This window comes from Euwallacea fornicatus, chromosome 22 (assembly GCF_040115645.1).
Source record: "Euwallacea fornicatus isolate EFF26 chromosome 22, ASM4011564v1, whole genome shotgun sequence".
NCBI classification, from domain to species: Eukaryota; Metazoa; Arthropoda; class Insecta; order Coleoptera; family Curculionidae; genus Euwallacea; species Euwallacea fornicatus.
In genome coordinates this window covers 1,552,391-1,578,338 of record NC_089562.1, presented here as the reverse complement: position 1 = coordinate 1,578,338, position 25,948 = coordinate 1,552,391, and the positions used below count along the sequence as shown (strand labels likewise).

Genomic DNA, 25,948 nt, shown 5'->3' with positions numbered 1-25,948 from the left:
GACTGTTGGTGAGTACAAAATCGAAAAGAAACCGTTTTCCTATTAACAAACAAGATTTTTTTTCGTCGTTTGTGTGCGATTTAATGGAGTTTGCATTGCATTTTTTTCCAAATTTATATCTGCCATTCTCAAAAACTAATCGATAGATTTTTCATCGTAAAACACCATTGAAAATGGGTTTTGGAGATCTGGAATTTGAGGTGTCACTTGACCCGTGTTTTAGTTTTTAAAAATCGGTCATTTTGTGCAACCGGTAACGTAAACAACATTTTAAAAAATAAACAAACGTCAAGATAGTATTTTCTGCCCTATTTAATTCTGCTTTTAAATTACTAAAAAATTAACAGGGACGGAGTTGACAATTTGGAGTGATACGTGATATTATGCCTCATACGTGGCTCCTGCTCAACTTCGGTTGTCCATGGCGCCAGGCGTCTATGTGTGGGATAATATGTGGATAAAATAAAGTGCGAAGAAATATAAATGACCACATGAAGACGCTGATGGTCCTGTAATGTTACGGATGGCTACACATTTCACGTTCAAAAATAATTGGGAACTATCAGGTGCATGCAACTATAGATTTTACTTGTGAGACATAGAATTATCGGAGTAAATTCTTATCTAAGTACTAATGAAAAAGCGGCATTTATTGCGAACTCCCATTTAAAAAAATATTTTGAGTCAAATCACGTAATTTTTTATCCACGTCACACAAAATGTAACGATGAAAAGTCACCTTACGTGAAACGACAAGTCATATAAATTTAATATGCTAAAAAAGGATAAAGATATATTTGAATGTCAAAACATAACCCTATTTTTTGTACGATTGCAGCTTAATTTGTTGACGTTTTAGTTGAATTTGGTGTTCTAAACCGTTGTGTCCTTCGTTCATCAACTTTCACGGTAAAATTTGTTTGTTTGAGAATTAAAATAGTACTCCTGGATGTTTATTATCGATTTTGGTATTATTATAGTTGGTATACTGTCCAAGTTCTTAAATAATCGGTGTAAGAAACTTGTAGCGTCCATTATCAACTATTTTGAACGGGAATTGGAAAATAACGGACCCTTCTACCATTGAACTCACATAGTGAGGTAAATTGAATTTTAATATGTTACAATTGAGTATTACAAACTCATGTTTTATTTACTGTATTTCGTATGCTTTAAATTTGAGTGTGCCTACTGTAAGTAAGGTATCAGCGGCGATGAAAGGCAATGTGAAGCTACATTCTCGTAAGAAAAATCGAGGGAGAAAAAAAACCAGTGATTGGCACATCATTGTTAGATGTCGCTGCCATCCGCAACGAAATTCATGATATGTATAAAAATCGTAAATATTTAATGGCGGTTTCATTTCGTTGGTATGATAATTGTTGGCTCTGGATTTAAATACTGTTAAATAGTGGTAAATACTTAGAGTGTTGTACCAATACGGGAGAAATTCCTGCTAGATATTAATTTTGAAAATATGTGGCATCACTGCTAATATGAAGCCAGCGACGTGGATAAAAAGTTACATGATTTGGACCATATGCAGGATGATTCATTTGGACTGGGATATGGCAAAATCCGAGATAGAGGATATGAAAATATGATTGGATCCTACATAGCTAATATCAATGTTGCGTGTTTGATAATTACAGGGTGTTAACGGTTGGTGTTTTATTTTAAAATTCCTTAATAATTTTCTGTGTCTTCATAGCATAGCTTCAGCAACACCAAAATTGGTACAGTTAGGTTTTCTAAGATGCCGAGTAAGAATTTAGATCTAATTTTTACGTAGCTCCTTGAGGTCGCCAATGTTAAACCATCGCCTCGATATATTTGGTTATATTTTTTATGAGTACAATTAAAGTTAAATTCTATTTATTGTAATGAAATAACGACTATTTTTACTAAAACAAAATATTTGCGTTTAATCCCAATAACTCTTCGTTTGCGAGATTTTTACCCATAAGCTAATTCGTGGCGCACCATTTCAAATCCTTAATTAAATACAAAAAAAAATTAAAAAATTACATTTTCGAATCATTGCAAAAATGACAAGCGAGTGGCACACGAGAAACAAGTCTTATTGTAAAATTCATTTGATCGAAAATACAAATCAAATCGCGTATCTCACTAAATGAAAAGTCATTATGGTTTGGCATTTTTACTTTTAAAGGATAATGACTTACTTAAAATGAGCAGCCGCAAGAAAATAGTCTAACAAGCTAAAGTAACAATGGCTAAGTAATGCGTTGCCACGAGAGTGAACCACAGATATCATGGTTTTTGAAGTTTTGAAATGGTACTACTCGAATTAGCTTATGGGCGAAAATCTCGTAAACGAAGAGAAATATTTGCATTAAACGAGAATAGTTTTTTTTGAGTAGGAATAGACATTCTTTCGTTATATTGAATAGAATTTGACCTTAGGTGCGCTCATAAAAAAATATGACCAAATATATCGAAGCGGTGGGTTGTAGCTAGCGCCCTGAAGCAGCTACGTGAAAATTTGACCACAAATCTTATTTGGCATCTTAAAAAATCTAACTATACCAATTTTGGAGCGGCCGAACCTGTGCTATGAAGACACAAAAAGTTATTAAGGAATTTGAAAACATTTTCAACCTTTAGCATTCTGTAATTCCGAAATGCGCAACGTTGGTATAAAGTATATCGAATCCAATCGTTACATTTTTGTGTCTCCTATCTCAGGTTTTGCCATGTGTCATTTCCAATGAATCTCCCCGTATGACATGCACATTGAAATTCACCGTTAATAAGATATTTTAACATTTTCTATAGTAGACGCATAATGTTCTGGTTACTGTCATATCAACGGTTTATGCAATAAAGGGGTTGCCAGGAACAGACTGATCAAGTTTAAAAAAAGCCAAGTAAAAATAACTGAATTTATTTCCTTCCACTTTTTTCCGAACAGGAAAAAAGTTATATTTCACATAAAAGCACCCATTAAAATTTAACGAAACAATTACTTTCGAAGCGTCTGCCGACACGTGTAACACGAAAATACGGGACAAACACAGGATTGCTTTCGCCGGAGAACTTCATCTATCAGACATCAAAAAATCCAACCTTCGTTGCCCTTCAGGGCAAAAGATAATCAAGGGCTTGACGAAGATGTAACGCTGATGCGAAGGAATAGCGAAAGTGTTTCTGCTGGAGAGGATTTACCCTAAATTTGCTTCCATGGATGCTCATATACAAAACTTCAAACACTTTGAAAGTAATTGCGGATATAAAAAGACGAGAAGCCTAGACAAATCGAAGCGCTTTTCATTTTTAAACTGATCGTAAAATCGTGGTGTGAAGTTTTCTCGTGAACAAATTTCCCTGATATTCGCTTCACAACCTGCGACACAAGATGTTTTACATATTTATCAAGGTTTTTCGAATGAAATTATTATTCAATTCTCTTTGTGTCCGTATCAAGTAGTATTCTCTATCGCATATCTGCAATTTGATTAAAGAGGTGCTTCTCGTTTGCTTTATAGCCCGGGGCGGACTTGTCTCCCTGTTTAATCAAAAACGATCCCCTTAATTTTACCTCACAATGAAGTTTGAGGGTGCCAGACAGTTCATTTAGGTCGGTACATATTTGTTAGAAATGAAGATTGTTCTCGAGTGAGACGATCGTTATTTGTTTTTTTTTTATGTTTCATATACCCGAAAGAAAAGTAGTTCTAAAGTAGTCCATACATCGTTTTTAACGTTATTGATTTTTTAAATTGCATTGTTTGGATAATACTCCATTTGTCTACCAATTGCTATGCTCCTTTATTTTCTTCGTGTAATAAAATTTTTATTCCACCAATTCACTGGAAAATTTCCCCTATACAATCCAAGCTTAAGATATATGCCCTTTATTAGCTTCCCAATTTCTATGTGTATTTACTAAAGATACAGCGATCAAAACTTCCTTAAGGAATTGGAAAAGTTACCATCTGATTTCGTCTAATGTTCCACAAAGTTGGTTAACCCTTTTTTTTGTTTTTAAAATATGGGGCCCCTCTGAATTTTATTTTCACAATTTCGCATGAACTTCAAAACTAAGGCTCATTAAACTGTATTTCCAGGACTCCGTGACCGCAATTGAGGGACCCAAAGTCAACATTGGTTCTACATTAACATTTTTCTGAATATTTTCTAAAGTCCGATAGTCGTGGAGCAAATTATGAACTTGTTTAAAGTGGAAATGATGAAATTCACAAGATATTCATAAAAGCGTCCTCTTGCAACCATGCAAGGGTCGAATTAGAAATTACACACCTCGTAAAACAACTTTTTTCAGATCACTGATTTCATGTTCTTTTTATGATTCAAAATTTATGAATTAGAAATTTGTAGAGTCGTATTAAGGAAATTCTTAGCAAAAAATTACCCTCTTTCGGCCAAAAAATACTCCAAAAACGTATGCGAGTAGGATCAACGGTCAAAAAGAACTTTTTTGAAAACTTGTCGGATATTGGAAGTTTGTCAATGAAAAATGCGTGAATTGAAAACTTGTAGAATCACATTAATAAAATTCCCAGGAAATGTACAAAAACTCGGTTATTCGTCGAAAAATATCTAAAGAAGCATTAAAAATAGAGAAGGTACATACATTTCGTCATTTTTTAGAGTTCAAGCTCCGATATCTCGGATATTTAAGGAGCCTGGAAGTTCGTGTTTTTCCCCCTTAGTTTCTTAACAGATATCAGGAAAATGCGAAAAATTTATGAAAAAAGCTTGTAATGATTAGTTTTTCTGAATATCACTAATTAACATTTATTATCAAACTATAAAAATGCTAATGCTACACCAGTGTATTATTCCCTTCAACCAGATTAATTTTTACTTGTGCTCTAAATCAGGAGCGTACGAGAATCCGGATTAAAGTTTTAAGCGCTTTGAATAATGTCCTTTAACGTTTCTTAGAAAGAGATGATAACGAATCAGTCAGGACACGTCACTGACTTCTTTGTATGGTGTAGCGTCTAAGTGTTCTCGTCAACTGCACGAGTTCGGATTTTCATTTGAGCAAAAATCACGAGCGGACGGAAAAGGTCTAGGAAATAATATGTAGGCATACATTTATTGAAATCTATCATTAATTATTATCTAATAAAAATTAAAACCACTAAAATTTCGCTGATGAATTTTAACCTACTTCTTTATTTATATTCATCTTCGTGCGGTCTAAACCCGTACTCCTTCCCAGCAGAAGTCAATGGCGTAGGTGGAGGTAGCTACTTTTCAAATGTTGCGCGTTAATAGCTCGGGAACCCATCAAGGAATTTTTGCCTTAAAAATTATTTTATAAATCGCATATGAACCTTTTCACAGCTTATTGCTTTCAAGGTTTAAAATCCTATCGAAAAGGTGAAAACATCGACAGCCGCAATATAACAGCATTGAAGAGACCCTCCACATATAGGAAACTCCTAAAGTGGATCTCCCGAGTGTGATCAAGTGGTCTTAAACTGTCTATCAGCAGCGGTTTATAAAGAGCTCGCTCTGCTGTAAAATAAATGATTTATGGCCAGGGGAACATCATATCTCTCTTAATAAATAAATAAATAAATAAATAAATATTATACGGGCCTAAGGAAGAGTATGAATTGCAATTTTCCTGGAGGGGTAAAAGGAAATCGTTCAGAAACACTTTTTATTTTTTTTTTATTCTAAAGAGGGTGTAAAACGTAGCCGGAAAGTGATTTTTTCCTTTTTATTTAAAATCAGAAATTTTCTGTTTACGGTAGTTTTAAGCGGTAGATGCAAAACATATAGAATCTATATTTTAGTCTGCGCCAGATGATGAATAGATTATGACCTCCATCGAAGTGTCTATAATAACTCCATAAAGCTTTAAAATGGCTTCCTCGAGACTGGAATATTTAACTTGGCACTTATTTACCCCCGAATTTACAACTTCATACATTATCCAAATTTGTCAGCGTGCTACTTCTTTCTCCCACTACCGCTTGATCAATGTTCCCAATCTTGGCTCTAGTTCGGCGTTATAAATAAGGTTCTTTTCCTATCTTCAGATATATGGAGCTGGAGTTCGAAAGAAATGAGAGCCACATCCACTATTTTTAAAACAATGTTGAGATATTTCTCTTCTTTTCCAGGTCATGCGGAATCAAAGGCTCATACGAGGCATCCGCACAGTGGCAGCGCACATCGCCGCTCTACCAGAGCTGACACTAGGAGCAACTTGAGCTACGAGAAAACTAGTGAAAACGGCGAGGAGTATACGCAAACGTTCGCCAAACAGAATACGAAAATCGTCTTAGACTGCGCAGTTAATATAAATTTCAAGTAAGTACTTTCATACAAACGCAGCTCGTAAATAAGTTGAGAATAAAGTCGTCGTTGGAGATTAGTGACGTGAATAAGTTACGAGGGACTTATTTAGCTTCCTTTGAAAATCCCGGAAATGGGGATGCACTCGGTGGAAACATTAAAAGTTTCAAAAATTTAGAAGTTACGTTCAGGCACATAAAGAGGTTGCCGCCTGCTTTGTGGTTTGAATTGCGAAGGTCTTAGGCGGAGCCGCAACACTTAAGATGTCGGCGAATATTCGCAATTTCATCGGAAAATTAATTAGAGATAAAATTGTTTGAAAATTAACGTTGGTTTTTATTTAAGTTCCGAAGGCGTAGAAAGGCAACAAGAAATATTGCAAATTTCATTCCAAGAATTTCTATAATTTGGTATTTTTAAATGTTCATCATTCCTTTCGCTGCAGTGTAAGCGTCCACCGACTTTTAAGAAACAATATTCAATTTTCGATGTACGTGGATTGTCCGTAAAGTACTCCATCTAACCCTTAAAGAAAAAAAAAGGGTGAAAAATATTACATTATTTCTCAACATAGTCTTCCTTGCGATTAACAGACTTTTCCCAGCGATGTTCTATTCCCCGTGTATAGCGAGAAGCTTCGAATCGTTTAAAATAGGTATCAACCATGGATTCCATCTCTTCACTAATGGCAAATCTCTTTCCACCGAACAACTTTTTCAAATTTGGAAATAGAAAATAACCTGAGAGAGCTAAATCTGGTGAACAGGGTGGATGACGAGAGAGTTCGAAACTAAGTTAATTGATTTTGACCATCGCGACGACGGAAGTATGGACTAGTGCGTTGTCTTGGTGAAACAAGACTTTCTTTTTCTCCAAACGCGGTCGCTTTTTCCTAATTTCTTTGCTCAAATGCTGCACCAAATTTGTATAATATTCTCGTTTATTGTTTCTTGCTTTAGGGAGATACTCAATAAAAATTATCCCATCTGCATTCCAAAAAATTAACGTCATCACCTTTCCTGCAGATGGAACTGTTTTCTCCTTTTCTGGAGTCGATTCTCCACTTTGAGTTCCATTGTTTTAACTGTTCTTTCGTCTCAGGTGTGAAATAATGGACCCGTGTTTTATCCATGATTATGAATCGACACAAAAACTCGGCTTTATTACTGCGAAACTTTGCGAAACACTCCCTTCAAAGATCTTCACGGCTCTCTTTTTGTTCATTTTGGGCACAACTTTTTCATATTCAATTGTTCGGCACAATGCGATATTCAGTACTTTTTGAAATGCCTGTCATGTCTGTTAACATGCGCAATTTTAGCCGACAGTTTCCAGTGCAGTTTTCTGGATTTTCACCACAATGTCTGGAGTGGTCAGATCTGGAGTGTCATTGGGTCGACCACTGCGGATTTCGTCTTGGCAGCTTGTACAACCGTGTTTAAACTTTGCCACTTTACATTGTACAGTTGTTAACGAAGGACTAGATTTCCTCACAGTAGAATCTAACCCCGCTTTTATGATGGACGGACCAAGACCTTTCAAATTAAAGTACTGAATCGCATATCGATGACCAATTTTGTCCATGTTCCAGTGAAATTCATACAAAAGTTTTTGTATATGTTAGAGCAAAGTTTGAAAACAGACTTTTTTACTATTTAAAAAATAACGGACTGTAATTTGAATACTTAAAACATTAATAAATTATTTTTCTACACTACAGTTCATACTTGAGTTTGTTTATGGTTTTGGACAAGATTTTTCGAAAACGTCTGAATGAAAAAAACAAGTACGTTCGGAAAGGTATTTGAAAGACCTTTCAAATTAAGTACAACTTAACCCCCCTGCCCATTTAAGATTTTAGTGGTTGTTTAGATTTAAATATTTTCTATGACGAGCGAAATATCGAAAATGATTCGTTTTCAAATGGACACACTGTATATTTTCACATATTAAAAGACGTTCAAAGAGCCTTTTATCTCCGCAAATCCATCATCTAGATCTTTTCGTTTGGGTGTTGAACATTTTTGTATTTGGAGCGTCACTGAGAAGATATTTTGACCTCTTTAATTCACCCCTTTAGAGAATTTTTCCGGTAAGATTCTAAATGTTTGTTTTGGTTAAATAGTGATTAGAGAGGTAGAAGAACGTGCATAAAGTATTTTAAGAATATAATTTCGGCGGTTTCTCGATGGATACACACCTTACAGAATTTTCCTAGGATGACTAATCTTCTTCAGTTTCAACTCGCAGGAGAAACATTGTAGAATATGCATAAAATGCCTCACATCATTACCTCACGTAGCTATTCCTTTTACAATGGATGAAACTGACGATCTCTTCAAATAAACAAAATCAATATTTTGCTCACCAGACCCAAACGTTCCAACCATTAACTCCCCTGTTTTATTTGCAGCAACAGTATATGGCTGAAAGACGGGCAGATCGTGCAAACTATATTAAAAGACAATACAATTAACAATAATAAACGTGTCATCGGCCACCGGTTTCTAGTGGACAATGTGGCCAACTTGTACATCGACAATGTCCGATTGGAGGACGATGGAAAGTGGCAATGTCAGGCAGAAGATGGATTCGGATTCGTCGTTCCTGGAAAACCCATCATTCTAACCGTTTTAGGTAGGTTTAATATGCACTTATAAAATTGTTTCAGTATGATATATGATGTATATGCAATTTTTTAAAAGCACCAAGCCAAAGAACTTGTACATGACTGCATGCATAACAAATTAATTTTTACGTGTCCAGTGGCTAGATAAATAATGACCTCAGTGGCCAATATACTACTAGAATTGCCAGTTTTGTCCTATATATTTTTCAGTCCACCCTGCAGGCTAATTCATCTTCCATTTTTTAATTACACCAGCCATTATTAATTTACTTTGTGCACTCTAGCTCTGTCCCAGGGGATGGTTTGCATAGAGCAAACAGAGTGCAGGAGCGATATAATATAATATTTAAATCAATTAATGAAGCGTGCGGGTATCGCATCAGCATTCCGACCTGAAGAAGCTAATCACCCATTAAGCCTAATGGGGAGCTATTTATCCGAAATAGAGCGGTCCAATCTAGATGAATGGCTCTATTATTTGATAAACACATCGTGCTCTAATGCTGATCGACGTTGGGTTTTATGGACGGTGATAAAATGGTTTTTGCTTTTTTTTTGGGGACCATGGGACAATAAATTAACATTTTCTGTGGATTTTGTTTGTTGGACTAGATTAGATTAGATTTGGCGTGAGTTCAACAATATCAGTGACGATACACACGTGATGACGGTATTTGAACAGATAACATCGGCGCCGTGAACCCTCCAAACCAGCCGCAACTAGGCAGAATAAATTAAAAAAGATATGTTTTTATTAACGTGTTCTTTTCGAATTTATGAAGCATTTTTAAAGACAAAACATCTGTTATTGAAAGTGGAGGATTTTATGAGAATAAGGACATGAAATGAGTAAAATCGATTTTTCTAAGTTTGAATCTGAACGACCCGCAACAAGACAACCTAAGTTAAAACTAGAGAGAGTTTTTAAAAATTACCAGTATATTGCTAAAAGTTGATATTTCGAATGGCTGAAAGGAGTTCAGCTGACGGTTCACAGATGCCGCGCAAAGAGATCGGACGTGGAGCTTGGAACATCTTACCGCCGCTCGAGAGCAAAAAAATTATATGTACATATTGAAACAGATTGGAAGTTTATCTGAAGTTTATCAGGGTATATAGACTCATGTTGAAACTTGAAATAAAAATAAGATAAAACTTTGCGATGATAAACAATAAACATTATTGTACTTGTAAAAATTAAACATCTATTTTTAGATATATATATATATATATATATATATATATATATATATATATATATATATATATATATATATATGTTTGAAATGAGGAAATATTTTGCATAACTTTGCCTAAACTCTTGTGCCGTGAAACTAAACCGAAGACGATAAACTGTCCTTTCCGCACCCAAATAACGATATGTAAATAACGTCATGGAAGGACACCTGCGACTGCAAAACTTTTTGGTCGGTTTGGCAGGAGATTTCGCTGTTCGGACACCGTGAAATAAGCTGCAAGGAAATGGAAATACTTTTTTAGTAGTCACATGTGCGTGTGCTTTTATTGGCGGCTACAGTATAAATGATCCTTAAAACTTTGCTGTTAGGATATTGGGCCTCGTCCAACTTTTTCCCAATCAAGTGCAGATAATTATGAAGCTTCCGGGTCTGGTTGATTCAAAGCGACAAAACGTCTAAACCAGAATGCAAATTTCCGTTCCCGCTGCTGAAATCCATAAAAATGAAAAGGATTTTTTGTCCCTACCAATATGTCTCTCTTTGTGTGCTTTCAGTTTCATGATGGAAATGTTCATTCGCGACAAATAATGGAATAACGAGTTATCAGAATTTCTAGGGCGTACTCTAATCAGTTATTTTTAGAGGCGGATTACTCAAATCAGCCCTTCTTAGAGGGTAATTCTGGTAAAGCGAACGGCGCCGAGAGTTATCAAATTTATTGAAAGGCTTAATTTAAAAAATGTTCACACAAATTTGGGCCTCCTTGTGACATAACGGAAAACACGCCCCACATTCATACGATTGAATATTTTAAGATGTTCGCTGCGTGTATATTGGAAAAACATTTTTATTTCGCGGCTTCGCAAGGTTTGTAAATATTAAAACAACTAATATTGCGTATTCGGTAACGAGAATAAAGCGCGGCTTGGGGCCTCGTACAAACAAAAATTGTGTCTGCCAATTTAGAAGCTCTCGTTTGAACCATTAATTTCCAGGGAGGATGGAACTCGTATTTGCCTTTTACCGGGAATATGGAGCCAATTTATTCTATATTTCGTGTCATACACGTTAGGAAGATTGAAACGTAATTCGTACTTTTTCGTGGATGCAGAACTGCTTTTTAATTGCCCGGCATAAAGGGGGAGAGACACTAACTATCCAAAGTTTTTATTTCGCGTTTATGTGCTTTTCAGCTGCAGCTTTACTGTCCTGCGCGCATAAAAAGTGAATTCTGGCTAAATTAATTCGCATTAAAAGCAATGGCGATTGCCCATTCTCTATTGTGGACTGAATAGTCCGAGGAGCCAGCGCTAAAACGTTTAAAAATTTTTAATCTTTTAATCTGATACTTTTTTGCTTGCTGAATATGATTTGTTCACGTATATTCTATTAAACGTTTCTGTTTGGTGTTGTGAATTAAATCGTGAATAACGCAATAGATATGTCATAAGGAAAATTACGCCGGCGTACAACAGTTATTGTAAAAAATACTTGTAACCCAGAAAACTGGCGAAAGAATGATCTCCATCAGGTGTATTGTATCAGGGAATCGTACTATTACGTAAGTCCCCGAGACCGACCAAGAAACACCGATCGTGCAGATCGGGAAGGGCGACCCAGACCGAGCGGGTTAAAAAGGGGACTTCGGTTTTTCAGGTTAGTTCAGGTTAGTTTCGAAAAATTAAACTAATAAACTTACCTGATGACGGCAAACGGATTTCTTTTTCGAAAACTCTGAGCTGTAGGAGAAAAACCTGAAGGAATATTCTTTAGTTACAACTGACCAGGGAATTCAACAAGGGCGTGTCGGAAATCATCCATAAGATTAAGCGAATTAGAAATTTTTCGATGAGTGGCGATCGTACACTTTTTCTATTAATTCTGATCGCTTCTATCATTTTCGCTCGAAGGTTTAGTGGCATGCACAGTTTCCTGGGGCCCTCATAACAAATATAAACAAACGAGCTAGTGAAAACCAAACTTCGCTGGAAAATGGGAATATATGAAATGCCTGATGGAACTTTGCCATTCTATAAATGCAGTGAGCAAGACCGCTTGATACTGCCAGGAAAATAAAACTCAAATATTAGCCATAACACCGTTTGATGCCTATAATTTCAAGGGGTTATCGCAACGAAACTGGACTGCTGTAAAACTTTACATCACAAAAACCATTCGAAATCGAACAAAACTCATTTTGAAATGTAAATTCAGCGATATAGAATGAAACATTAAAATCATCCCTGCAATTAAAAATTTTATTGTTGGGTCCGTTAGAGGGAGTGTAATTATGATAAGACTTTATAGGTTTTGTGTAGGTGGAGCTATTAAGTTGATCTAGGATAAGAGTTTTGAAATAACAATTTCCCATTACAATCTCAGGTACAACGTGTTCATTACTGTAAAACAAAGGGCGTCTTAAAGCGATGCTGAAAGTTTGTGCAAGATTGCTTATGCCGCAAAATACTTTTAGTGTTATTGTTTTCATGGTTCTTAACGGTAAGTGCACTAACAGACGAAGCAATTTCAAAAAGGGAACTTTCACCCTTTTATTAATAATCCCATTTGCAACTAAATCACACCTTGATAAATTTGACAATCCGCCGTGAATTTAATGAGGCGAATGATTGATAATGACGCATTGAACCGCGAATTCCAATTAAACCTAATTAATGGCTTCCATTCGAAGTATACCTGTGTCCATCATTCGTAGTCCAATATGCAAAGCCATAATAATAATAATAATTTAATTGACGCATCGATATTTGAGTTATTGGGGTTCAGCTAATTAGTTTCATTCAGTTCATGTCGTCCAACAAAAGCCAGTTCTGGAAATAGGTCATACATACATATTACGAGGAAGAGCTGCAACATCTGGCTGGATGGTAATCTGGAAAAGTTGGAGTAAAATTTTATTGTCGAGAGTTAAGGGGGTATTTGAGAGCGTATAATAGTCTGATCACGTGCTGGATGTAACGTGTTTGTCGGAGTGAGATCGGAGGACGTATGACTTACATAATTTTAAAGGGTGTGATTGCCACTGTATTGTTTGCAAGGCAAAGGTCGAGACCGATTTAAGTTGTTACAGAAAAATTTTGATGGGGTGAATATTTGTTATTTGATACGATTCTCTATTAACATTTTTGGAGCTTCCATTATTCGGTTCACAGTGGTAGCAGGGGATGTGTGATTGACACTTTCGAGTTCGTTTTGAGCGAATTTAACTGAGCGAGGCTTAGTTCATATTTGACTGTATATTTTTTGTGTCACCAATAAAATTCTCAATATTTTTTATATTGAGAAATCTGAGGCCTGAATTCGCTAGAGAGCTTTTAATTGCTTTCACAGCAGGATTTTACGTGTCTCTTAAATTGTAGAGGTGAGGCACCTTTTTCCACTTTACGGGTACAAAAATGATGTTTTTCAGCGAAACAACTTCCATGGTTTGTCTTGCAAAGCAAAATTTTTATGCTTCGCAGAATTTCGATAAACACTCAGAATATATACAGGGTGTTATTTAAGTAAGTGGCCAAACTCGAAGGGGTGACTCTTTGAATTATCCTTAGACGAAAAGTTTATATAAGCATAGGTCGAGCAATGCTTCGTTTCCAAGGTAGCTATTGTCAAACTTTAAAAATACAATCGCTTTTTCGTAGAAATCTTATAAATCCTTTAGCCGGTGCTATTAAAATTTGAAAATGTCATTTATAGTTATTATTGTTATTTATGCGTCATTGGTTTTTTTACCACTTTTACCTTCTTTTGCACTAAGCTATGGCCACCGAGATGACTGGATATAAGCCCGTTAGATTTTTTCGTTTGAGGACCTACAAAGTTCTTCGTTTATGGATCTCCGATCAATTATGAATAAAAACGAATCCATCCGATACAGCATTCATGTGATCAGATAAGATATATGTCGGGAATAAATCAACGTATTCGACAATCGATGTTAAGACAAGCTAATGCGTGCATTGACGTTGAAAGAGGATATTTTGAGCAATCAGTGTAATTTTCATGTTACGTTGTGTTAAATGTTTTTTTATTCAAAAATGTTGTATATTATTTGTTTAAGTGTAGTTTTAATAAAGCGTTTTTTTGTTTTTGGTTTTTCTTAAATTTTCCGCGTTACTCTTATGCACGCCACTAGTAAAAGAAACGAACAATTTCTAGCTTAAATCGTCTCTTTTTGCTACATTAAAACTGTTACCAAGTTTCAACATTGCATTAGTTTAGATCTTCTTGTTGTTTAGATTTCTTTTAATATGCAACAATTAAAAAAAAGTTGGATGCTCCACATCCTGGACACGAAGCGTTAGCGGATATATGTTTATATAAGCTTTTCGTCTTAGAATCACTCAAAAAATTACTCCTTGAAGCGTGACCACGTACTTAAATAACATCTTCCATACAAATTCTCTCTTTTATTTGTAGACGGTACTTTTTATCATTTTCGACATATTTGATGGTGTGCTGATAGTAGAATGGGATGTTTTTCGGTCACATCATATTTGCCATGGCCAGATTGAAGACCGATCTGGATGTTCCCAATCACCAAAATCCCACTTTGATATTTCAAAAATTTGATCGTTACAAAAAATTTATAAAACGAACTTCAATTTTACAACGAGTTGTTCAAAGACAAGCTTACATCGATTTTAGAGCACAAAAAAAAGATTTAATTTTACAACATTTAGCTTTTATCGGCAGTTTTCACGGATTTCGTTTTTTTCGACTTTTGAGTAGATAAATAAATGAAGCGTAAATGTTTGAAAAATATTTTTTCTATTGCTGCACTTAGCGGCCCTTTCCTGCACACATTTGCATGTATACACTAAAATTTTGTTGGCATTACATATCATTAAGAAGGTATTTTTGTAGGTACCAATTTTGCCTTTTTTTCTTATGCTCTACTCATTTATCAAGCAGTGTTTTCTTCATCACACGCGCCTAGATACGAAAACTATTGTCATGACATAAAGGCCTTTGTATTACGTTAAAAAATTACTAAAAATAAAACACCGCGGATTTTTTGTAGCTGAACTGAGATCGTTTCGTGACTTTCTAAAAATAAAAAAGTCCGGTAGCGGCATCTATTGTACCCAAAAGAATCTTATACTGGTCTTAAAGAGAAATCCCGGTCCAGAATCTAACAAAAATTTAAAGACTCTGTAAGGTCAATAGTATAGATTGGTCCACTACCTTGCAATTAAAATTCCGTCATTCTAAAAGCTGTTTTGAAAGTGTCTACCTGACTGTCCTCTTATTTTCCTCGCAATAACTCAAATGAATAAATACGATACAAATGTCTTTAGGGTAAGACCTCTGAGACTCGATTTTGGGTAGCGGACCTTGGCAGCGACTCAACTGCAAAAATCTTTCCCGAAGTCGAGAATTCGCCATAAATTTAAACTCACCATTTCACGCCTGGTTTACATCCTTTTTACTCAGGTTTGGCCGTGTTTCCACGTGCCCCCAGACATTCAACTTTTAAACTCTAACAACTCAGCAACTCTTTGAATGAAAACTCCAACTTCAAGTGTACTCAATTTTTGGTGTTCAATTGCAATTTTTAGGTTCATCTTCTCGAATTAGTTAATGTGAGCTTTTTAGAAATTGGAGCATCGCGAAACTTTTGAATAGTCAACAATTGTTTATTACAATAACCTCAACCTGCAAAACTTGCAACATAGAAAATGCTGTTCCCTGGTTTCTCGTAACAATATTTGTAACATACGGTAATTTAAATTTTCACATGAAAAATAACATGGAAATAAAGGTTGTTTTTTTTATTCAATTTAGAGTTTTTATAGTTATTGAAAAAATTGTGTCAATAAAAACATAAAAAAGTGTTTCTATTTATTCATGGTAAAAAAAAATTATTGTTACTAACTCATGCAGAAATAATCTTTTTCACATTCGGCTGCGTACCTGCGGAATTGTAATCGCGTACCGAAAAGTATCACTTTCTGCACTTGTTGGGAGAATTACTATACTCAAAAGTTAGTTGTATGGATTAAAATCGATTTTTTAAATTTGGCGTTTCGCTCCCGATATCTCCAGAACATCTCAAAGATTTTTTTTTATCTAAAAGAAACGGTCCCGTCTTTTATTAATATATTTTATTATTAGTTATTAATTATTAATTATTAACTTTAATTTCATCAATATATTTAACTGTCCATAGTAATTATTTTATTCAAGTGAATTAAAAAAAATTGAATTAAAGGAATGACCCACCTTTTTAATATCTAAATTGAGGCGTTTTGGCCAGTGGATAAAGGTTTTCGGTTGGCATAGAATTTTTTCGGGTTTAGGAAGGTAGGAGCGATAAACCTGACCGACCACAATATTACCTCATGACACCCCCTTCTTGAAGTATACCATCTTAACGATCTTAAAAAGTCTTGATAAAACTGAAATTAGTTTATCTATTCCCAAGTTCGAGGCAAAAGCAAAATTCTCTATATCATTAGATTAGACATTAGTATCTGTGTGTGGAAGTGGTTGGTAGGTAAAATCGTCGTTGTCAGGTACGCCGATTTGAAATGTGCCCTCCATATCGACTGACTTGTTTTTGGACTACCCAGGGTGTAACAAATTTGCATAGTAATCTCGAAAACGGTAGGAGATAGAAAGCCGGTTAAAGGGAGAAAAAGTTATGTATTTCGGTACTGAACAATAATCCATTTGCGAACTTAAAAAAAATCTAATACTTTCGAACACATTCTATAAAAACGAAAAATTTGAATTTTTTAAGATGAAATTATAACGCAATTCAAGGCTCCCTAAATGCAACAGGTTTTTATTAGTTTCTTTCATATAAAAACCACTAAAACACTACAACACAATGCATCGCTGGAAAGGGAACTTCGTATAGATTCCAATTTTGTAAAAATTCAAAACGGTGCCCGTCAAAAAATCCAAAGTAATTCTCTATATCTCAGAAACTAATCGTCGTGTAAAAATAACGCTGACATCAGAAGAAGTCCAGACAAAAAAATCCTCTAAAAATGTCTCGTTGTCAGTTTTCTTCCAATATCTTCTAGTTTTTTGAAAAAAAAAATAAAAATTTTCGGTTTTTATCGGATATTTCTAAAAGTATTCGATTTTTTTTTTAATTCGCAAATTGATTATTATTGAACGACAAAGTACTGAATTTGGTCTGTGTGTCTCTTCCCGTTTCCGAGATTCCGATATGTAGATTCGAATTTGTCGTAACGCGTATACTTTCATTTTGAAGGGCTGAAATAGCGGATGCGCTTTAGGGGAAACTTTATAAGTATAAGTGAAATATGTACAAATAAGGCCTCGATCAACTAACAACCAACGACCAAACCACTCCGAGTTCAATGCAAAGGTGACTGAATTTAAACTTGCATTTGGCCGTACGTTCGTTTGCACTAAATTGTGAATTCTCTAGGACAATATTTCTAGGGCGACAAAAAAGAAATGACGGCCATATGGCGTAAGGCAGAATCGTGTGAAGATTTACAACTTCCTGGAAAAACACATTCGTAACAATTTTTGCCGGGCTCTATTTCACACGGCTGTATAACGTAAGATTTTTGATACACATAACCGCGGCCATATCTAAACCAAACGGTTTTTAACTCTGCGAAATTACGACTCTGGAAAATTCATTCTGGCAGAGCTTTGTTTGCGGCGGACGCGTCCGACAGGAAAAACTCCACCGAGCTGAAAATGTAAGATAAGGGCTTGGGTAAATTTCGAAATGTTGTTGGTATTTTGGTTTTGTTCCCTCAAAGTTATTTAATTAAAAGTCTCGCAATTTTCCTATTTTTTCATGATTTCAATCTACTAATTAATAATTCCCAATGCAAATACTTTCCAAATTTACTTCCCTATCAATTCTCATCGCTGAATTCGAGGGGAGAGGGAAGAAACTTAAAGAAGTTTTTCCCAATTACCAGAAAATAATTAAAAGTCCAAATAAAGAGTTCATTAGGAATGACAAACCTCAATTAGAATTTTTCCAATTTCGGGGATTCGCGGCAAAATCGCAAAGTTAATAATTATCAATCGCACATGAATTATGTTAGTTCTAGAACAATGAAAATTTTATTAAATTTTACATTATTTAAACGGCTGAAAAGCGGACTGTCACCGATTTTACTGCATTATCCCTTTCAGTCCGATACATTATTAATATTCTATAATCGAAAAAGCGGGTCATAATTAATCAGAATGCCGGATTTACTAGATTTCCATTCATTCAATGTTTCAGTTCCAAGCTGGATTAAATACAATTAAGCCCCATTAAACGGACAATTAATTACTGCTGCAACGGCAAAACATATTAAACCAAATTATGGCATATGGAATTATGGCCACTCTTAGGTTTGTTTCAGACCGTTTTTAACGTTTAATGGAACTTAGTTAATTTATTTATTACGTAAAGCTATCCGAAAAAGCAGTGTTTCAGAATTGCGATTCTTTCCGATATCTTCAACGCTGCTTCGGTTTTTTTCGGTCAGAAAACTGCATCTTTGTTTGCCCCAAATTTGTCATTTTTTCTACATATAAAAATTCCATTTAGAACTCTGAAAATCCGCCATTTTAGGGAATATTTTGCGAAATCGTTCATTTTCCTGAGTGTAACTTAGTGCAAGCAAGATAAAGACAAACGTTGCCGGAATTATTTCCAATTCACGTGGATGATCTTTATTTCTGAAATTTCCGAATGGGGAATTTTCCTTTTCCGGAATCTCCGGAACCTTTTAAACTTTCACATACGTGAAAACTTCCTGGTATTGTGGACGAAATTGTGCATTTACCTCCTGAATCAAAGTTAAGTGGAGGAAGCTCTAAGACTTATTAAAAAAAAATACCTTTCGATGGAAGTTAATTTATTCAGTAATAGAAACCATCGACAAAACGCATCATTAAAACGTTTCGGCTTAAAAACCAGCTCTTTTGCAGTAATGCAAAAGCTGTCCAATGTAACAAGCCCCGGTTGGCGGATTTTTATTTCCATTAGTTTGAATAGCCTGCATAATTCGTGCGGCTTTGATGGGCCGTTTGTGATGTTGTTCATTTCAATATTCGTGAAATTTAAAATTCCAGCAACTAGTTAAAATTGGATACAGATATGTGATATCACGTGAAAACTTGCGGTTTCTTCGGAAATTTGACAAATTTGGGATATTTAATACCAAAGGAGGGCCCAAAGGCGCTTCCCTAATTAAAGACTGGAACAAAATGGTTCTTGGGAGTTATGTGTGTGACATAATATCGAGGTCATTTAAAATGGAAATTAAAGCATCAGTGTTTGTGATCAATAGCACGAAAATATTCATGTTCACAACCTGTTTGAAGTGATTTTTTGGGGAGTTGCTCTCATACGAAGACTTCAGAAAGGTTATCTGAATGTCACTTGACTACACTCTATTCGCGAACATTGAAATTTTTCGATTAAACCACCTTAATTTTTTGAATGTTTGAACTTCTCAACTAATTTCAAATTCATTTTTACCTTTTTCCAAACCATAAATTCCGAAGGATTCCATTAACGGAAAATAGGCACCCCGAAAATTATGAATTTTTCCCAGATAATTTCCAAATGGACAACGTGCAGTTTCGAATTAAAATAAGTATAATATGGTGTCACTTACTTTGCATGTGAATTGAAGTCAAAGCAAGACAAAATACGTGGATAGTCCCAGAAGTACTCGTCCTGACATATAGATGGCGATTTTTTTTTAATTAGTTTATTTTCCAAAAAATTAACCTTAAAAAGCTTGCAGTTAGTTTCATAAGTATTCGTACTCCATCGGGTCTCCATGTAAACGACTGTTATTAATTTACAATGAAAGATTTGAAAATTATGTTATCACAAATCTACATTAACATTAAAGAACCTTCAAACTCATATATACTTTCTTACAAATCAATATATTCATATGATGAAAAAGAAATATCAAGGAAACGAGAAAAAACATAACGCTTAAAAGAGTATTCGCACTGTGTAAGTGTTCGTTATGAGTAAAATCAAAATGATTAAAAAATTTAGTTCGTCTTAACTTATTTGTGGCTTAGTACGAATCATTACTAAAGTAGACACGTAGATTTGTTAGTCTTTATGAGATATTGGTAGAAATGGGGAGAAAAAATAGCGAAGTTTCATTAAATGATGGAAAGTTAATTTTTAAATGGCACACTGAAGGTAAAAGTTACTTAAAAATTGCAAAATTCGTAAGGAGAAATAAATATATGGTACAATTTGTTATAAAAAAAAACATTAAATCAAGTGGAGATATGTGCAATAATGAACGTAAGGGAGGCCAGAAGAAACTTACTTTTTACGAGGAAAAAGCAGTAGTTAAGGAAATAAATACGAATCCACAAATTAGTGGACCAAAGTTAGCAGAATTTGTCTTGAAATATTTGAATAAACCAGTATCCGCAGAACCATGTGGAAGAATTTTGAGAAAAAACAGTTATAATAGAAGAATTGCCAGAAAAAAGCCAATTTTTAATAAGAAAAATCGAATAAGACGTTTAGCATTTGCAAAAAAATATGTCGAGAAGGATAATGATGTTTGAGAACAAGTCATTTTCATTCACGAAAGTAAATTCGGTTTATTTAATTCAGATAGACGGACAATGGTGCGGAGAAAATCAGATTCAGAGTACGAATTAAAAAATTTACGGTCAGAAATGAAGAGAAAATTTAAAAATTACGAAATTGATAATAAAGGCACATTAAACTTGGTTAGCAGTATATCTAATCAGCTTAAAAGTATTTAAAATCCCAGAGAACTCCAACAAAATATGAAATATTAAAAAATTACATGTTCTTTTAGTATAGTTTTCATAGATATGAATACTCTTGTTTATTTGATTTTATACCATTTTACGATTAAAATTATATTTTGTTAATAATAATGTTTCTCTTTAATAAACTTCATTTAAATTGGGCTTTTTATACATCCATAAAACATATTCATTAAAAAAACTAATTGAAAGTTACATTATAAAAAAGTACTTTTATTTTTAAATCTGGAATCAATAGGGTACGAATACACATGAAACTGACTGTATGTCTAAACTTTCAGGGTGCGACAATGATTTGTGTTTGTTTTGGGACCATTTTTGGCGGAATATTTAAAAAAATGGCCCATCGATGCACGATTTAATACTTTCGCTGCAAAAAGTCTTAGTGCTTCCGACATCAAAGTGAAGCTGGGTTCTACCGTGGGGAAACCTGGTCCTTGTTTAATAACTGTAGAAAGGTGGATGGCAGACTTTAAACGCAGTCGTACGAGTTGTCAAGATGAACACCGCAGTGGTCGACCCGATGACACTTCAGATTTGATCACTCCAGAAATTATGGTAAATATACCGAAAACTGTACTGGAGACCGTCAGCTAAAGTTACGAAAGTTAGCAGACACGACAGACATTTTAAAAAGTACTGGACATCGCCTTTAGGCTGAAGAATGAGATTGAGACAGCTATGCACAATATAAACAAAATCACCGCCGTGAAAGTGTTTCAGGGGAGCGGTTAGCAAAGTTTTTGCGTCAATTCATAACCATGGATGAAACGTAGGTCTATTAGTTCAAACCAGAGACGAATGAGTGGTCAAAATCGGCTTCCAAAAGGCGAAAACCGTTCCATCTGCAGAAAAGGTGAGGGGGTCAGATTTTTGGGATGCACGTGGGGTCATTTTCATTGACAGTCTCCCTAAAAGAAAAACAATACATGAAGAATATTATACAAATTTATTACGGCATTTCAGCGAAGAAATTGGAAAAGGAGACCACTTTTAGCGAAAAAGAAAGTCTTGTTTCACCAAGACAACGCACTAGTCCATTCTTCCGTCGTCGCCATGGTCAAAATCAATTAACTTAGTTTCGAACTCTCTCGTCATCCACCCTATTCGCCAGATTTAGCCCCCTCAGATTATTTTCTATTGTGAGACTTGAAAAAAAAACGGTTCGGTAGAGAGAGTTTTGCCAATAACGAAGAGATGGAATTGGAGGTTGATGTCTATTTTGAAATATTCGAAGCTTCGTACTATAAACAGGGCATAGAACATCGCTGGGAAAAGTCTGTTAATCTCAAGTAAGGCTATGTTGAGAAATAATGTAATATTTTCCATTATTTTTCTTAAGTCGGGCTGTTCTGGGACTATCCTCGTGCTTGCAAATGCTCACTTTCGCTCACTTCAAGCCCACTACACTAGTGAATTATCATGAGCTTCTGCAACTGCTTCATTGATTTTATTCCGCAGAAGTCGTCGTTGACGCCTTTTTACCACTCAGCTGAATCATTTAAGGAATTTTATTGCTCGAAATCATATAAAAACCGGATAAATATCGGAACTCTGTAATATTGTGTTTGGCAAACATACAGGTCACAGATTTTAAAAATCGATAGATGCGAAATAATAAATTTGAATTTTAATGTTTTTCCCTATTGGGGCTATGAATCTGAATTTTTCCATGAAAAATTTCATCGAAAATTTCCCATAAACCTTAACTGATCTGCCATTTTTTATGATTGTGCAGCAATCCGAATTAACCTGATTTTCGCTGAAATCCAAACTGACTTTAATATTTGCAAAATTTCAAGGTTCAAGTTTCACAAACGAATTTGCAACATTTCCGTTCTCCCACTATGTATTTCGGGTTTCCCCCACAACTTTATAAGCAGAGTTTTCGAGTCTATACAATATGGCACATTACAAAAACGGGAGCAAAAACCTCCTCTCTCGAGCTTGCTCCCCTCAATTAACGACGAAACTTTAATTAGTTTGAGGGGCTTATAATAATCTCGGAGTTTTATCGACTGTCGTGTTGTTTCAGACGAACTTCGGGTTTGCTGCAGGCAACTTGAAATTTTAAACTAAACACACCCTTTAAGCTAACGTTTCATTACATCCGAAGATTCCAATAATGCACGGAAATCCGCTTAGGCCCTCCTGCCACTAAATTGCTTTTTAACAGCCAGAAGTTCAAAATTCACGATTTCCAGCATTATTTGAACCGAAATTATTGGCTGCTTTCATAACTACAGATTAAAAATTTAATATCGCACTGAAGAGTTTACTTTGCCAGGGTTTGGAGGTTTTAATTGCGAATTAACTTCGCTGCTGCAAGATTGTAAGAGTTGGTTTATGTTTACTTGAAAGGTAGATCTGAAATCATTTGCTTAATATCGACTTTCATGTGTGTCTGTGATAAAATTCCTGGCGAGCTTTAAGCTTGAAACGCATGACTTTATCAAACAAGTTCGCCCGGGACTCGTCGAAGCTCTCACTTTACCTCCATTCCACATTAAACTATCTCTAAAACAAACACAGGCGCCATAATACTGCTCCATATTTGACATGCAATCCAGAAAGCAGCCCCATTGTAGCTTAGATTTCAGGCTAGAGCTGAGCAAAGCTCGCACATAGAGACAAAAGTAACCCGAGTGCTTTCCACTACAATATCAGGATATTCTCGTCGGGGCTTGCCAGAGAGAGCTTTTACCGCCCTTTTTGCAGCTGCTTCAGCAAACAACGCGGAATGAGATTGTTTTGTACTTGTCACCTCTCGGTTTTAATTAGGACGAGTGGAAAACCATTTTTGTGGGGATTTAATGGGGTTTAAAGCCATTTTGAGAGCTGGGGATTATTGCTCTCGTGAGGACCTGCGTTAATGCTGAAGTTCATAAATTCTCACCTGAACAACATTTGAAAACTCTCATCTGAAAACCAAGCTTGATCGCTCCATATCTACATAAATGACCAAAAGTTGAATGTTTTCCATGAAAGTGCTGGAACACGTGAAATATTGTTTATGAAACCTCATAGATATTATTCTTTGATAAAATCTGAACATATTACGTGTAACATACCCATTATTAAATTCAACGGTTATTGAAATATTGGCGCAACGTGTTCAGTAGAGTGGCCTGCTAAACCGCCTGACATCAACCCTATGCACTTTTTACGGGATTATCTGATACATATTTAAGTAAGCCCAACAATATAAAGGAGTTAAGGCTAGGTCAACGGGGCACAATTCGAACATTTAATACATTATATTATAGTTGATTATATTGTAATTTTCTAAGTATTAAGAGTTCTATCGTTATCCTATTTTTTGCAATTTTTTTGAAAATTGTTAAATTTAGACACGAGTATGTTACGTGAAATATGTTTAGAATTTCTCAAAGAACTTAAAAACTTCATAATATACATGGGGTTCCATAATAAAAAAATTAAAAGGATCATATATCTATTAAATGGATAATCCTGTATCCGTTTCCATTACGCCAAAAAAAAAACAGAACTAAAAACAATATTTGTCGCATTCCAGCATTTTCATGAAAAATATTTCTTTCGACTTTTAACGAGTTTATGCAGAACATTTGGTCCTTTGTGTATAATGATATATCTTTTTTGTTTCAGATCCCCCCAAAAAAGTCTATCTAATGATCGACAACAGGATTCTAGATCCAGGTAATCCTTTCATCCCTGTGAAGGAAAATGGGGATCTCACCGTGTCCTGTGTGGTGGACGATGGCAATCCCAAGCCCTCCTTGTCCTGGGAGTTATCTCTAGGCTCCATGGCCCTTTTGGATGTCCCTGAGCTCCCTTTGGAAGTGCTCAATTTAACTGAGACTGTCATAGATCAGAAGGTGAGGTTAAGCTTACCTAAGTTTAAAAGAATGAATGTGCTTTTGAAGAACTAATTTGAGGTTATCGTACGCCAATGGTTTTCTATTGAAATTTTGGTACAGCTTCGTTTTACATAAAAATATTTCAATTTGATGCGTTCAAAATACTTGTTCTACGCCAATGATTTTTCACTAAAAATTTCATACTAAAATGTTATTAAATCAGCCTGTATCCAAATTAATGATTCACATTTTATCATTGCTTCTTCCCTCTTCTCTAACAGAAAAAAATAACATATCTCATTAATTAAAGTCGTGGATCCCGGAGCATTTAGAGAAATGTGATGACACTGTTAGAGCCAAATTCCCATTTTCTTCCCTACGTGATATTTACGGATCAGTGCAAGTTTACCACCTCAGACATGTTCAGTCGTGACAATGAACATGTCTAGTCCGCTCAAAATCCTAACGAATACCAAGGACATCAACCACAAGCACGTTTCGTGCTAAACGGATAGGGTGATTTATTTGGCGATACGATCATTGTACAGTTATGAACATACACATTGTACAGTTATAAACACAATTTGGACGCACATGAGTATTTACACTTTTTAACGACCTTGCGGATTGCATCGATAACAACATTTGCCTCATCCGCTTGAATACCGTTTGATTACAACAAGGTGGTACTCTGCCATATGGTCCTAGGGGGGCGGCTAATTATTTGTTTGAAATAGTCTCCGAGACAGTCATTCCAAATAATGAAGACACAGGTTGGCCGGCCCGTCCATCAGATCTTTGTCCATTTGATTTTTTTTTTATGGGGAACTATGAAACAGTTCATTTGTTAAATCTGTGCCGCCGCGACGCTTATAAGCTGCGAACGAGTCTCATCACAACTTGATAGATCAAAATAAGCCTTTTGGTAGCATAGAAACTCTCTTCAATCAGAAGCGTTTAATTTTGTACGATTCACACTAATGACGCGCCAGCAGCTAAAAACGTCACGAAATGTATAAATTAAATAATATTGTATTCCTGAAGGAATAATCACCTCTATGATGGAACAAGTATGTTACCGAAACACGAAAATTTACCGGGATTGCCACGTAATACACCTCTAACATGAGTGTTCCATTATAGGAATTAATTTCTTCTATGCCAGTTGGTATTTAATCTAA

The 25,948-nt window shown here is 35.3% G+C and overlaps 1 protein-coding gene across 2 annotated transcripts in view; it reads left to right on the top strand.

Moving 5' to 3' along the window:
* Nucleotides 1-25,948, top strand: part of tei (teiresias) — a 169,062-nt gene that overhangs the window by 104,905 nt on the left and 38,209 nt on the right. For both annotated transcript variants that reach the window (XM_066295209.1, XM_066295210.1), the window contains exons 3-5: nt 6,129-6,318; nt 8,717-8,940; nt 24,556-24,785. In XM_066295209.1, coding sequence (XP_066151306.1) covers nt 6,129-6,318; nt 8,717-8,940; nt 24,556-24,785 — 644 coding nt within the window. The remainder of the gene's footprint in view (nt 1-6,128; nt 6,319-8,716; nt 8,941-24,555; nt 24,786-25,948) is intronic.